A 12,840-nucleotide genomic window follows, 5' to 3' on the forward strand; every position below is an offset into this window, starting at 1 on the left:
GCAAGGGGCTGGGCTAGGGTGAATATGTTTTACGTGTGCGAACATTTTCTTGTAATTCTGAGCGCGTACCAAACGTTAAACAGATTTGCGCATTTTGTGAGCATCGCCTTTTGTGCCCATTACTACGCGAGGCCCAATGTATCTCCCAGCTCACACAAGTGTGGTGCAGTGGCTGAGCCAGTGGTGGAAATTCCACATTCCTATGGTGGCAACAAGATGAAGGGTCGAGTCAGCTCTCGAATGGGATTAGAACTAGCCACCTAGTTGGGATATATTTGGTGGCAAATTCAAGTATATGATTTGACCGACGTGGCATGGCCAAGCGGTAATGTATCTGCAGCTTGTTGCAGGGGTTTGAGCCTATTGGCCGCACTGGTTAATACTGCCATCTGCCTCACAGCGGACATGTGTGTTGGTATCATCATGGTTCAAATGAGATTTTTTTTTATAAATCACCGGCCAATCACCTATTTATCTTTTTGAGAAAAACCTGCACAGCAAACATCACCCGTGTGTGACACGCATAGTCTTCGTGATAGCCTTGCACTGAAATGATCGCATGAATGCCAGGTGTACCCGTGATTACTATAACTACTCATTTGCAGTCTTCTTTTTCTTCCTTCGTATGGCAGCAGTGGCAGTGGCGTGGAGGGGGGATGATCAAAAACGGCTCTGGGCTAATGCCGAAGACGGCAAGCCATGTCATGGCTGCAGCAGCGGTGCTGCCCGTGAACGAATTATGTGGTCGGCGCTTTGGCTTCGCTGTCCACGATCGCGATTTACAGAGAGAGAGCGAGCGGACGGGCGGGCACACGGGCGTGCGTGTTTCCCGTAGCGATGGACATCTCAGGGCAGGGACAGAATAAGAAGTTTCACGAGAACCCTTTCCATTTGCAAATTCTCCTCCTCCTCGTCGTCGCCGTGATCGTCGTCGTAATTCACGAGCCGCTCCGCACGGAGCGCGCCAGCGTGTCTTTATGGCAGCGCCGTTTCATTTCACACTCCAGTCGGCCCGATGTGCGGAGCGGCGGCAGGGGGAAGGGGAACAGAGCAGTGGCTGAGGGTCGAGGAACAGGAGATGAGAAAAAGAGCTGGGAGAGAAATAATACAAATTGAATCTCGTGGGGAAACAGATGGCATTAATAGGAATCCTATGTTTATTCAGGAAACCCACACCAAATCTCAAGGTTCCCCTTAATGAGTGTCCTACCTGGGATGTGCGACAAATTCACTTTGAGCATATTGTGTTTGAGGAAAGCAATTAGTAATCAGGGACATCACGCTGCCTGCACCGCACGCACAATTGCTCCATCACAACTTGATCCGCAAACACCGTCTTGCAGAGTGCAGGATTGCAGGTTTGGAGAGAGGAGAATGATGGAGCAATCGAGTTTCGGGAAGGCAATAAAATAATTTATCTTTCCGTGCAGCAGAGGCAGCAGCAGCTGCCCCGGTGATATATAAACGGCTGCTGTGTGCTCACTTTTCGTTTAAAGCTGCCGCAGTAGCAGGGCGCTGACTTAAACAACGTCCTGGGTGTGACAAGAGTCACTGCGAGACCCGGCGCCCGTTTGTCACACTGGGGCGGGTAACGTCTGGGGGCCATCGACACTCACCCGTGTCCTGCCGAGCCCTAACATTTTCCGCTGACGGACATATCCAAAATCCACAATGACTTGCTCTGCAAATCAAGCGTCTCCCCCGTAGGGTTCTTCATGAGCGAGGTGCCACGGGTGGCTCAGAGGGCGTAGAACCGCGTCGGAGCACAAAACCTGCCAACGAAATCCGGGTTTCAGCCAAGTGTGATTAAACTGGGTCCTCGAGTGTGGCGAGTCGGTGGTCTTAGCCCGGTCACCAATAACTGTACACAAACATAATATAGTTTTTTTTTATTAGATCGTGTAAATATAAATGCATCGCTAAACCCGCCACCACCCAACACAGCCAAATAGTAAGGTTAGTCACGTGAACAGAACATGTCACTTCGTTACGAGTACAGCACACTGGTGTGTTGGAGAGCAAATCCACAACATTTACAATCTGTACACAAACAAAACTACATTCAATTTGGCTAATTGCTTGATTGAGCATACAACGAATGAAGTGCAAATACAATGTTTGGTTTCACTGACAAGTAAATGTGTTGCGATTTAAACGTCGTTGCTTTCATTTTATTTATTATTTTTTATTCACTTTATTATTATTTTTCTATCTACGTGACTTTACCGAAAGGACCAAAGAATATCAAAAGTGAATAACATTCTTAGCAGGGCATATCAAAGCTAAATGTTGGACAAAGAGACCAATCAAAGATATTTCAGAAGTAGTTCGGTGGCATCGGTCTCCTGGGTTCAATGCTTTGCTGACAGAGTTGCGAATGGAAGTCTGCGTCGTGGCATTATTCTGGGGGCACAATGGAAATATAACCGGAGAGAAAATGCGTAAAGTGATATTATCCCTTTTTATTTTTTACAAATTAAGATTCAATTCGATCGATGGCCATAATTCTCGCCGGGTCTCTCTGCATTAGTGACCTAGAAAACATTTCATAACTGGCATACCACATCTATGTACGTATGTTGAACTTCTTTCGCACCATACGTAGCCAACCGCGCAATGGCTGTGGCTATGAGCCGCTTGCCGAGTGTAGTCTACCAGCTGCTTGGAAGATATCAAGTGAGAAATCGAGCTCGTGGCTATCGGCACCACGTCAAGAAATACAGGAATGTATGTTCAGAACCGTAGAGCATCGCCCTGTGCAAGAGGGAAGCCGCAGAAAATGACATCCTGGAAACACTTTTGAAAATGGTCATTGCACGTCAATCACATTTCAGTACTCAGATCTGGAACGTAATCAAAGTGAAACCCCACATTCATTGTGATGGGTTTGTGTGTGTTCACCCGCAAATGAGTAGCTGGTGCGATGGTGTGAAAACATCGCCACCAGGAAGAGAAAGGCGGCCGGGCGTGGTGCACTTGCCCCTACAGTCTGATAAGGCTATGCAGGGAATCTTTGCGGTCATTGCTGAGCGAGCCGAGGCCATCGCTTTGCTACACGTGACCTGGTTAAACGGCGGGTGGCCGCCCAGATTCGATCTCGGCTGTGCCCTCTCAGTGCCCCCTCTAACCCCCTGGGCCACTCGGTTGCCCCCAGCACAAGCAATCATCATGCCTCGCGAGCACCCAGACGCGGGTTTGTGGGAGGCGCGAGGGTGCGGAGTTCGACCCACGCAGCCAACAGAGACGCTGCCAGAGTCGGGGACCGAGCCGCGCAACTCCCGAGTGTTTGTTGGCAGAAGCTCACGGGCTTCAATGGGGAAAGGCTCCTGAACTGGGGCAATTCATGCCTTCGTGATCATATTTTGCAAGCGTCGTGGAGCTACTTGTCTTGGTCCTGTGTGCGCGGTAGCGTAAGCGGTTGGCGCGCTGCGCTATGGCGTTGAGTTCCGATTCCTGCTCACGGTCAACACCGATGACGATTATTTGAACCGGTCCTGGGCCTCTCCTAGGTCGACTCAGCCTCAAATGAGTACCTGGTGTGGTGTGTGAATATCGCTACTGGGGAGACAAAGAGGGGCCGGGTGTAGTGTTGGCCACCTACCCCCTCGTGTGCCGTGTCGACCTTCATAGGTGCTCACTAACAGCACTTGCCTCAACAGTCTGTTAAGGCTATACAGGGGATCTTTGTTTCGTGTGTTTGTGTGCGCGTGGGCGAGTGTGCGTGGGTACGTGTTCACAAGTAGTGAGCACAGGTGGTGCATCTGTCATATCAGTCAACCTGTAGCACCTGGGTCTGCCTTCCACACTTCACGTAATTGCCTCAAAGTGTACGTCATCTGGCTCAAGCCAGGTGGTGAATGGTCGCTATTATTGTTCCCCTCATGACTGTGTGGTGTGTGTGTGGGGGGGGGGTGTTTGTACGTGGTGTACGTGGGGTTCGTGGTGTGTGCGATGTGTGTATGTGTGTGGTGTTTGTTGTGCGCGTGCGTGGTGTGTGTGGTGTGGCGTGCGTGGTGTGTGTGGTGTGGCGTGTGTGTTATATGTGGTGTGTGTGTGTTGTTTATGGTGTGTGGTGTGTGTGTGTGTGTATGTGTGTTGTGTGTGTATGTATCTTTGTGTGTGGTGTGTGTATGTATGTGCGGTGTGTGTGGTGTGTGTATATGTATGTGTGGTGTGTGTGTATGTCTTTGTGGTGTGTGGTAGTGTAGCGGTTAGCGTGCTGGGCTACGAACCTGGAGACCCAAGTTCAATTCACGCTCACGGCCAAGTGCCAACACCAGTGACGTTTATTTGAACCGGTCATGGGCCTCCACTAGGTCGAATCAGCCTCAAATTAGTACCTGGTTGGGAGACAAAGGCGGTCGGGCGTGGTGCTGGCCACCCACCCCCTCGTGTACCGTTCCAGCCTTCATAGGTGCTCAGTAGCAGCACTTGCCACAACAGTCTGTTCAGGCTATATGGGGGATGTCTTTGGTGTGTGTGGTCAGGAGTCGGAGCCATTCCCTGTTCACTTTGGGGTGCGGCAGGGATGTCCTCTGGCTCCCGCACTATTTAACATCTATTTCGACAACGTAGTTTGTGAAGACTTCGATGGCTGTATTGGAGGGATTTCTGGGAGGCTGATGGATGCCCGGGTGCAGTGTTTTGTATGCCAATGATCTGGTGATTGCTGCTCAATCAGAGGAGTTGGAGGCACTGCTGCTGGACCTGGAGCATGCCACTAAGAGGTGGGGCCGTACCATTAGCCCCACCAAAACTAAGCACCTGCCTGGGTATTTTGTACCATCAGACACTCCACCCCCACAACTCCCAATTGGTGATGGGGCAGTTGTGGAGAGAGTGGAGAGTTTCCCATACCTGGGCAGTGTGCTCATGACCGGCTCAGGTTTGACAGCAGAGGTCTCACTCCAACTCAGTCAAGCGGCAATATCTTTTCATGGGTTGCGTAACGCTGTGTGGAAGCTACCTGGTCTGTTGCTCCACACGAATCTCCAGGTATTCTAGACCACGGTAATGTCCTCCCGCCTCTAAGCTTGGGAAACGTGGGCCCCCGTAATGGAACATCTTCGCCGGTTGAAAACACTGAGGCTGGCCTGCCTACAATCCATCCTGGGTTTAACCATGCTGGATTGTGTGCGGAGCTCACATATCCTTAAAAGATCTGGACAAAGTGCCATCGGTGAGCTCCTCTGGCAAGCAAGGCTGCATTTGCTGGGTCATGTAGCCCGCATGCCCAGCCACCGCATGCCTAAACAACTTTTGTTCGGCCGGATAGAGGGAGCTAAATTGGCGCGGCACAGGCTAGAGAAGAGATGGAGTGATGTGGTACAAGAGGATGTGGAGCTGAGTGGACTTGCTGATGACTGGTACCAGCCATCTATATGGAGGAGGCTCGTGAAGTACGCTACTGGGCAATTGGAGGCAGTCGCCCTCCAGCAACAACAGAGGGCAAACGAGCGATGCTCACAACAATGAGCGGAGCGCCGGCGGATAAAACACAGCAAGTTGGCACAGGAGGAGGCACAGGTGGTGCATCGGCCGGTCATCTCAGTCAGTCGACCCATTGCACCTGGGTCTGCCCCGTGACCTCCTGCCAGCGGGCGTTCGACACTTCAGGTGGCCTTGACGTCCACAGAGCCTGGCACTAGCGCCGTGGTGACGTCACCGCCACTTAGTGGTGAATGGCGGTTGTTGTTGTGTGTGGTGTGTGTGTGTACAGGTGTCCCTCTGGGTGAGCGATTCGACGACGTGCAGGGGTCGCTCCTGTCCATCCCGGGCGTGCAGGCCGTGCACGACCTCCACCTGTGGTCGCTCACCTCGGGTCGCCGCGCCGCCTCGGCTCACCTCGTCACCGGTTGGCACGGGGGGCACGTGGAGTTCGGGGGAGGCGGGGGGCAGGGACACACACGAGACAATCAGAGAGGCTGTAGCGCTGTAACGACTCTGACGACGATGTTATTCGAGACACTTTATTGGGTCACTTGTCACAATAGGAGACCCTAGGCTTCGTTCTTGCCTTCAGCTTGTCACTTCCTCCGAACGTCCCCACTCCTCGTGCTGTCCCATTTTATACTCCTCGAGCCCCCTTTCTGGAAGCTTCTTGTCACCTTTTTCCCTTAGCCAATCCCTGTCCTTCCCCTCAAACGGATCTTCTCTGTTTTCCGAGTGACCTCTAAAAGTCTGCCCCCCGAACAATCACCGAGGAGGCCTCTTTCTAGCGATCGGAGACCTTTAATTTCCAAATAGCCGCTAGGCTGCCTATTGGCTTGGGGTAAAATTTCGGTCATTACAGCACAATCCTAGCGCTATTTCTAACCAAACTAAGCTCGCCAACCAGACACGAGCATTGGCATTGACCACACTCACGAGATATTGGCCCTACCCCTGACCATAACCCATCAGCCAACCAGACACAATCGCTCGCCTGAACCATAATCGCACTCGCCAAACCCCGTCTCTAATCCCAACGCACTTGCCAACTAGCCACTCGCCATAACTGTAATGTGATCGTGTGTTGTATGTAGGTATGTATGTGTCTGTGTGTAGATTTTGTGGATATATGTGTGGATATGTACATACTTGTATGTATATGTGTGTAGGTCGACTTAGCCTCAAATGAGTACCTGGTGCGGTGTGTAAACATTGACAAAGAGGAGATAAAGGCGGTCGGGCGTGGTGCTGGCCATCCACCCCCTCGTGTACTGTGCGGCCTTCATAGGTGCTCGATAAAAACAACTGCCCCAACAGTCTGTTCAGGCTATACGGGGGTCTTATTTTTGTTGTGTGGCTATGTGTGCACAGTAGGGAGCACAGGTAGTGTTATTCCAGTCATCTCAGTCGATCAATCCATGGCACCTGGACACATCCCGTGACCTTTAAGCGAGCCTTCGACACTTCACGTGGCCTCAAAGTGTACCTAGCCTGGCACAAGCGCCGTGTTGTTGTTACGTGTGCATGTAATTTGTGTGTGTGGGGAGCTCTCGTGTAGCGGTTAGCACGTCACGCTACGAGCCCAGCGACCAGAGTTCAATTCCCGTTCACGACCAATTACAGTGGCGGATAGTTAAACTAGTCCTGGTGAGTTTCCCCTAGGTCGACTGAACCTTAAATCAGTACCCGGTGTTGTGTGTAAACATCAGCGCTGGGGAGACAAAGGCGGCCGGGCGTGGTTTTTGGCCACCCACCCCCCTCGTGTGCGTGCCATGTTGGCCCTTCATACGCGCTACCCGCACTTGCTGCAGCGGTCTGTCAAAGGCTGTACCGGTGTGTGCAGGCCCGGGGGAGCCGGCCATGCAGCCGCTGCTGCAGGAGGCGACGCGCCGCCTGCGCCAGCTGCACGGCTTCCACGAGGTGACCCTGCAGCTGGAGCCCTACAACGCGGCCATGGCAACCTGCCCCGACTGCAAGGAGCCGCGCTCATAGGCAAAGCGCTGATAAGCCACCACGGCAACCCACACCACCACCACCAACGCTGGTCCGACGACACCGGGACGAACACCGACCGCCGCAGCACGAGCGCTGCCACGGGCACAAGCAACGCCACTGACACGGCCAGAGCTTCTGTAACGCGACGGGCACACCGCGCTGCCGCGCCGGCTCTGCCACCGCGCTAACGCTGCAATGGTACCAACCACTACCACCGTGGCAATAGCAAGGCAACGATTGACAGGCCACCCACCAAATCGTTCTCCATTTCATCCCAACCCGAACGCCGTAGTCACACGACCCATCCATGGTGGCCAACCTGCCACAACACTCAGCTGCTGTTAACACCCTTATTTTTTCAGTTGTGTTGCTGTGCCAACTGAGATAACGCTGCTATGAACAACCTTGAGGTCCGTGTGAGTGGCTGACCGCTGGATATCCTGTGGAGAGAATGGCTCTCACAATGTAAATGTGAAACCCCAAAAAATTGGCTCAGGACCACGCATGAAAATGAAACGTGGAGTACCTGGGGCTTTTGTACTTTTAACCTTTTTTTGCGTTAAGTGTTATCAAACTACGGTGTGTCCCCGTGTGTGTCCTTCCCCGGCACACGTTCCCTGCACGTTGGACTGCAATAAATGTGCGTGTGCATGCCCTGTCTGCCTGCGTGTCGCTACAGCCAACGGTGCAATGTCTTTGACAAATATTCAAACAACATCGATCCGTTATGTCACCGAGAGAGGTGTCGAGATAACCGATTTGTAGGTTTTTGTGGCTGTGCTGCCGCAATAGCTGCCCGACGTGTCCCCGGGATGTACCACGTGTTGTGCGGAGACCACATTCTGAAAAATATCCCAGCACGCAGAGCAAAAATGTTCGACGACATTCCCCGCAACAAAAACAAATCGGAGAGTGATGCGTCTCTCAATGCTTTATGAAGGATTTGCCATTGAGCTGTTTGGCCGATGCTTAATTAGAGATGTATTTGCTTTTTTCATACGAGAGCATAACAGAGTGTGTATGTGTTGACAACCTATGCATACAAGAAGATGATGCGATAAATCTCTAAAGATGAATATTCTTCGTATTCTTTGGTTCTTTCTATAAATATGAAGTCAGCAATCTACCTGCTATTCTGCTATATAATGGCCACCTCTGCCCAGAAGATTAGCCCATATTCCGACCAAGGTTGACTCATCCCATCATTACCATTTTCATAATCTTCACCATCATGATAATTATCATCGTAATTGTTATCATAGTCGCCATCAGCATCATCATGATATCCCCGTGGGGCTGATAAAAGGGGTACCTCATGGTGATGCTTCACCATTGCGTGATAAGTAGTACTTGATGTTTTGTTTAAGTATCTTAGATACTGGACCCTGCTATAAGAATGTGAAAATTCCACAGCTATCTTAGGAGCTAGCTTCAAGCCATACGTATTTGTTCGCAGTGCTCCCATTGTCTCTATGGTAACGACTCTGTGAGAAGTCATCCGCGCAGGAGGATCTGTGCTCACAATCAGCTTGCGAGTTCAAACCCCAGCCGGGGGGTCGACCCATTCCATCACCCCCCTCCCCCACCCTCCTCGGATGAATAAAATAAGTAACACACTGTGAGAAGTCAGGAGTGGTTTACCTATGGAGAGACTCTTCATCTTAAAAATGTGGAATTTTCACTGCTAGCGGAGGGCTGCTAATACAAACAAGCGGCCCTTTCGCCAATCCACCGCTGGATGAGGGCCTCCCTACGCCGTGCGGGTCGTGGCGGTTATCTGACCATACACCAACACGCTGGTCTATGCGGGTTAATGGTGTGCAGCATAAAACTACCGTACAACAATATATGTCGCTGCACTGGGTTCTGCTGTCCACAATGCAACCCCGCAGCCTATAATACCTGTTTTGCATGGTGGCGCCTATCCGCCGAGCACTATCCACGCTCGACCCTGCTTAGCATCGGAGATGTACGTTGAACTTATTTCGCACCGTCCGTAGCCAACCGGTGATCTGGTCGTAGATCGGTGTGAATTGTGGAACCGTTATGAATCCATTCCTACCTCATTCATGCGAGTTTGACCCCAGCGGTTGTTAACGGTGCCCGAACGCCCCTGCTGTATCGTCTCACTCTATGCAATCTCTAAAATCTCACCGGCACCTCCCGTTCCCATGCATGAAGTTGTCGAGTGATCCTGGATCACCGTTGTCTCGAGTAAATATGTTTTGTTCTAGCATTGCTTCCTTGAATCCATTCGTCTGAAAATGAAGTGTGCGTTATTGTGCGTCTGCCTGTTCCCCAGGGGAGCAGTGTGGCAGTGGTTGGCGCACTGCGCTAAGAACCCAGCGAACCGACCCTGGTTTCCGTTCAACACCAACCAACACCAGCGACTATGATCTGAAACGGTCCTGAGTGTTATGAATAGAATGCACGGTACGAGAATGCGTGAAGTCAAACAACTTCCAATCTTACGAACAGTGCAGTATGGCCCATCGTCGTGGGTAACACCCCAATGTCAGTCTCCGTCACAACATCGCAGCACGACGTTCTCTTAGTCATCACTTTTGAAATGCCTTCCTGTCAAGTTGATTCGAGACCTCTGCAATGCTTCCCTTCCTTATTCCCGAGTATCTTGCGCGACTGTGGAGCTCCTTTTGGAATTTCTGAGACGTCACAATTCAGAGTGTCCCTGCTCACACACGCGATGGGGCAATGCTCATCGTCCATCGGCAAACCTGAGCCGCCAGTGGACATTCCACGGCAGGATCAGTCCTTGCGGGTATTTGCTTGCTAGAGTATTGAGAGAATTTGGTTTGCTATTCATTTCCACGTGAAAAGCCACTTCCTTGAGCTATCAATTGTAGCCAGGTCGCTTATAAAAGAGCTGTATAGCTCAGTGGGGCTTCCATGGTAAAAGAAAAAACATTGTTTAGCTTAGGTCCACCAATGTTGTTACGTGGACGTTCGTGTATTTCCAGCTTTGAGTGAAAGACAGTGTCGGAGCGAATGTGTACCCCGTGGCCTGCCTACCGCGTTATCATGCAGACAGCGTCCGTGATCGCTGGTGCAGAGAGCACTCGACGACTAATGATGCGTGAAATTACCAAGCTACCCACACTCCCACACACACGCACGCGCGCCCAGAGTGATGTCTATCATGGAGTTGCAACATGTCACAAGCACCGTGCTGTCATACTCTTCTCAGATTGAGCTGGGTTATCTGATTAATTGATTACTCTATAACGATTATCGATCCCATTTGCTCGACTGATAAAATCACTCGAACGCTGTTGGGGGAAAAAAAAAGTCTGACTTCTGTTCCCGCGTGTGCCCCTGGACGAGAGGTGATGGATGGGGCTTAGGTGATGCATTCGGCATCATCATCTGCCACGTCGGTGCTAGGCGTGGCTTGCAAGGGGGTTTCTCGCCTTCGGGAGGTGGGGTGTGGTTTAAAGAGGCCAAAGCAAATCTTGACTTAAAGCTTTCGTGACTGCATTAATTTTCGGTAAAGTCATGTGAAATGTGTGTGTCATCATAATAGTGATTTGGGGTGGACTCTGCGCTGAGGGACTGAGCCTGAGGTATTGTGTGACGTGGAGGGTAATAATGGCGTGTCTGGTCATGATTGCAGTGACGCATATTGCTCCTCGGAATAACACTTTGAAACAAAGCGTTGCCATTTCACAAACCTCTGGTGGCCCATCTGTTGTGGGGTCGCCCGATTGTCGGGAGGACAGAACACAATGCAGAGTGTCTACTAATCATCGTCTCCAAATTGTATTATTGTCGTGAGTCCAACTGAGTCGCAGACATTAACTTAGGAGCAACACTATTTATTAACACAACAACACGAACACAACATAACCTACGCTCGGGTCTCGAATGCCCATCTAGCCACGCTACGGCAGAACTAGACACGATTCGCTATCCCGGTCCGGACCACAAGCTGCTGGGTCCCGGACCGCGTGGCTAGAGGCTTCTTCGCCCCGACGTGGATATTCGAACACCAACACTTGAAGAACCCCGAGCTCCTCACGGATCTCTCGTTATATGCTCCCGGGCTGGGGCTGGCTCCGCCCTTAGCCCCGCCCACCTTCCAGGCTCTTCGGGCCCCTTCTCGAATGTTCCCGAGAGCTCTCCGGGACCACGTGACCACCCCTCGGCCCCCGTTCACCGGTGGCCCCCCTCCAGTATCGTCCGGTCACATGACAACAGGTCAGCCAGAATATCATGCCCCAGCATAACCCTGGCTGGCTGATGCTCGCTCTCGCTCCCCGACTGGGAGCCGGCACCGCACACTGTTCGTGATGCCTTCGCACTCACCCAACCACCGCTAGTGTTGGTACTGCAGCCCGCAACCCAGGCTGCTCGCAATGACATCACCGGCCGTGACTTCGCAAGTCCCGGCACCACACAGTGACAAGTACAGTCACTACTTCATTGTTGTTGTCTGTTTAGCCGGCTTGTCACCTGGGTACGATCATGGGAGGAGAGGGCACAGGGCAGACCGGCTGCACACCAAATATACACATATGGCAAGGCATTACGTCTGCAATTAGCACACGTGCATGTGATAAAAGATGCAAACAAAGGTGCTTTGACAATATATGAAAAAGAAAGCCTCCTTAATAACAAAGCCATAGAGGAGGCTGGCTCTGGTGCAGGCAAATCAGTTTCAAAGACAATGCGTATTTAATTACCAAAGAAAGGGACCGCAATGCCGCATTAGTTGTTGCCGTCCTGAATTTCCAATGTGGGATCAGATTACAGAGACTTGGTGTGTATTGATGGGATGGGGTCATACTTTGGACAATTATTTTTAATTTTAGAAATCGCTCACAAGTGGCCTGCAAGTCAAGCAGTACTCCGTAAATTAATTCTAGATTTGTACTCCGTAAAATACAGCGAGCGGCTCCTACCATGGGACCACGTGGACAGTGAATTTGCGGGCACTGCTCCGTTTGAAATACGAGAGTAGCCCAGGAGCCAAGTGGGTCAGGTCAGTACCCACTTTGGGCGGCAATGCTACCAGGCCATAAAATAGTTTTTTTGGGTTAGATCGCGTAAACATGTGTCGTTAAACCCACCACCACCCGACACAGCCAGTTAGTAAGGTTTTGTCTTGCCTCACGACAGTTATGGAGCGTACGGTCACAGGAAGTTCCTGTTTTTTTTATGCTAATGTTTGTCACGTGACCAGGAAGTGACGATGTTAGATTTCCACTGTACCACGCGGGCGTCAGCCATTACACAGATAAGTCAAGATGGCGGCACGCATCGCATCTCAGTGAGACCACAGCCGCACTTGTCCATTGTGGGAGCTTAAGAAGCATTATCTGTAAGTTGTTTATATTCCTATAATATTGGAAATGCTGTTGTAATGTTGGAATGACCGTTATAGCAATGTAAATGCCT

The 12,840-nt window shown here is 51.2% G+C and overlaps 1 protein-coding gene across 2 annotated transcripts in view; it reads left to right on the forward strand.

Annotated features, from left to right (window-relative positions):
* Positions 1–9,739, forward strand: part of LOC133344305 (proton-coupled zinc antiporter SLC30A2-like) — a 30,100-nt gene extending 20,361 nt beyond the window's left edge. Inside the window, exons 7-9 of one of the 2 annotated variants that reach the window (XR_009755338.1) lie at positions 5,720–5,854; positions 7,274–7,623; positions 9,728–9,739. Coding sequence is in view for 1 of the 2 variants with exons in the window: in XM_061554407.1 (XP_061410391.1) it covers positions 5,720–5,854; positions 7,274–7,422 (284 nt within the window). In the remaining variant the exon portion in view is untranslated. Of the gene's footprint in view, positions 1–5,719; positions 5,855–7,273; positions 9,631–9,727 lie in introns of those variants that run through there. The other variant, XM_061554407.1, reaches the window with a different exon arrangement.
* Positions 9,740–12,840: the final 3,101 nt, after the last annotated feature.

The sequence above is a fragment of the Lethenteron reissneri genome, chromosome 19 (assembly GCF_015708825.2).
Source record: "Lethenteron reissneri isolate LAM-NWPU_2019-01 chromosome 19, ASM1570882v1, whole genome shotgun sequence".
NCBI lineage: Eukaryota > Metazoa > Chordata > Hyperoartia > Petromyzontiformes > Petromyzontidae > Lethenteron > Lethenteron reissneri.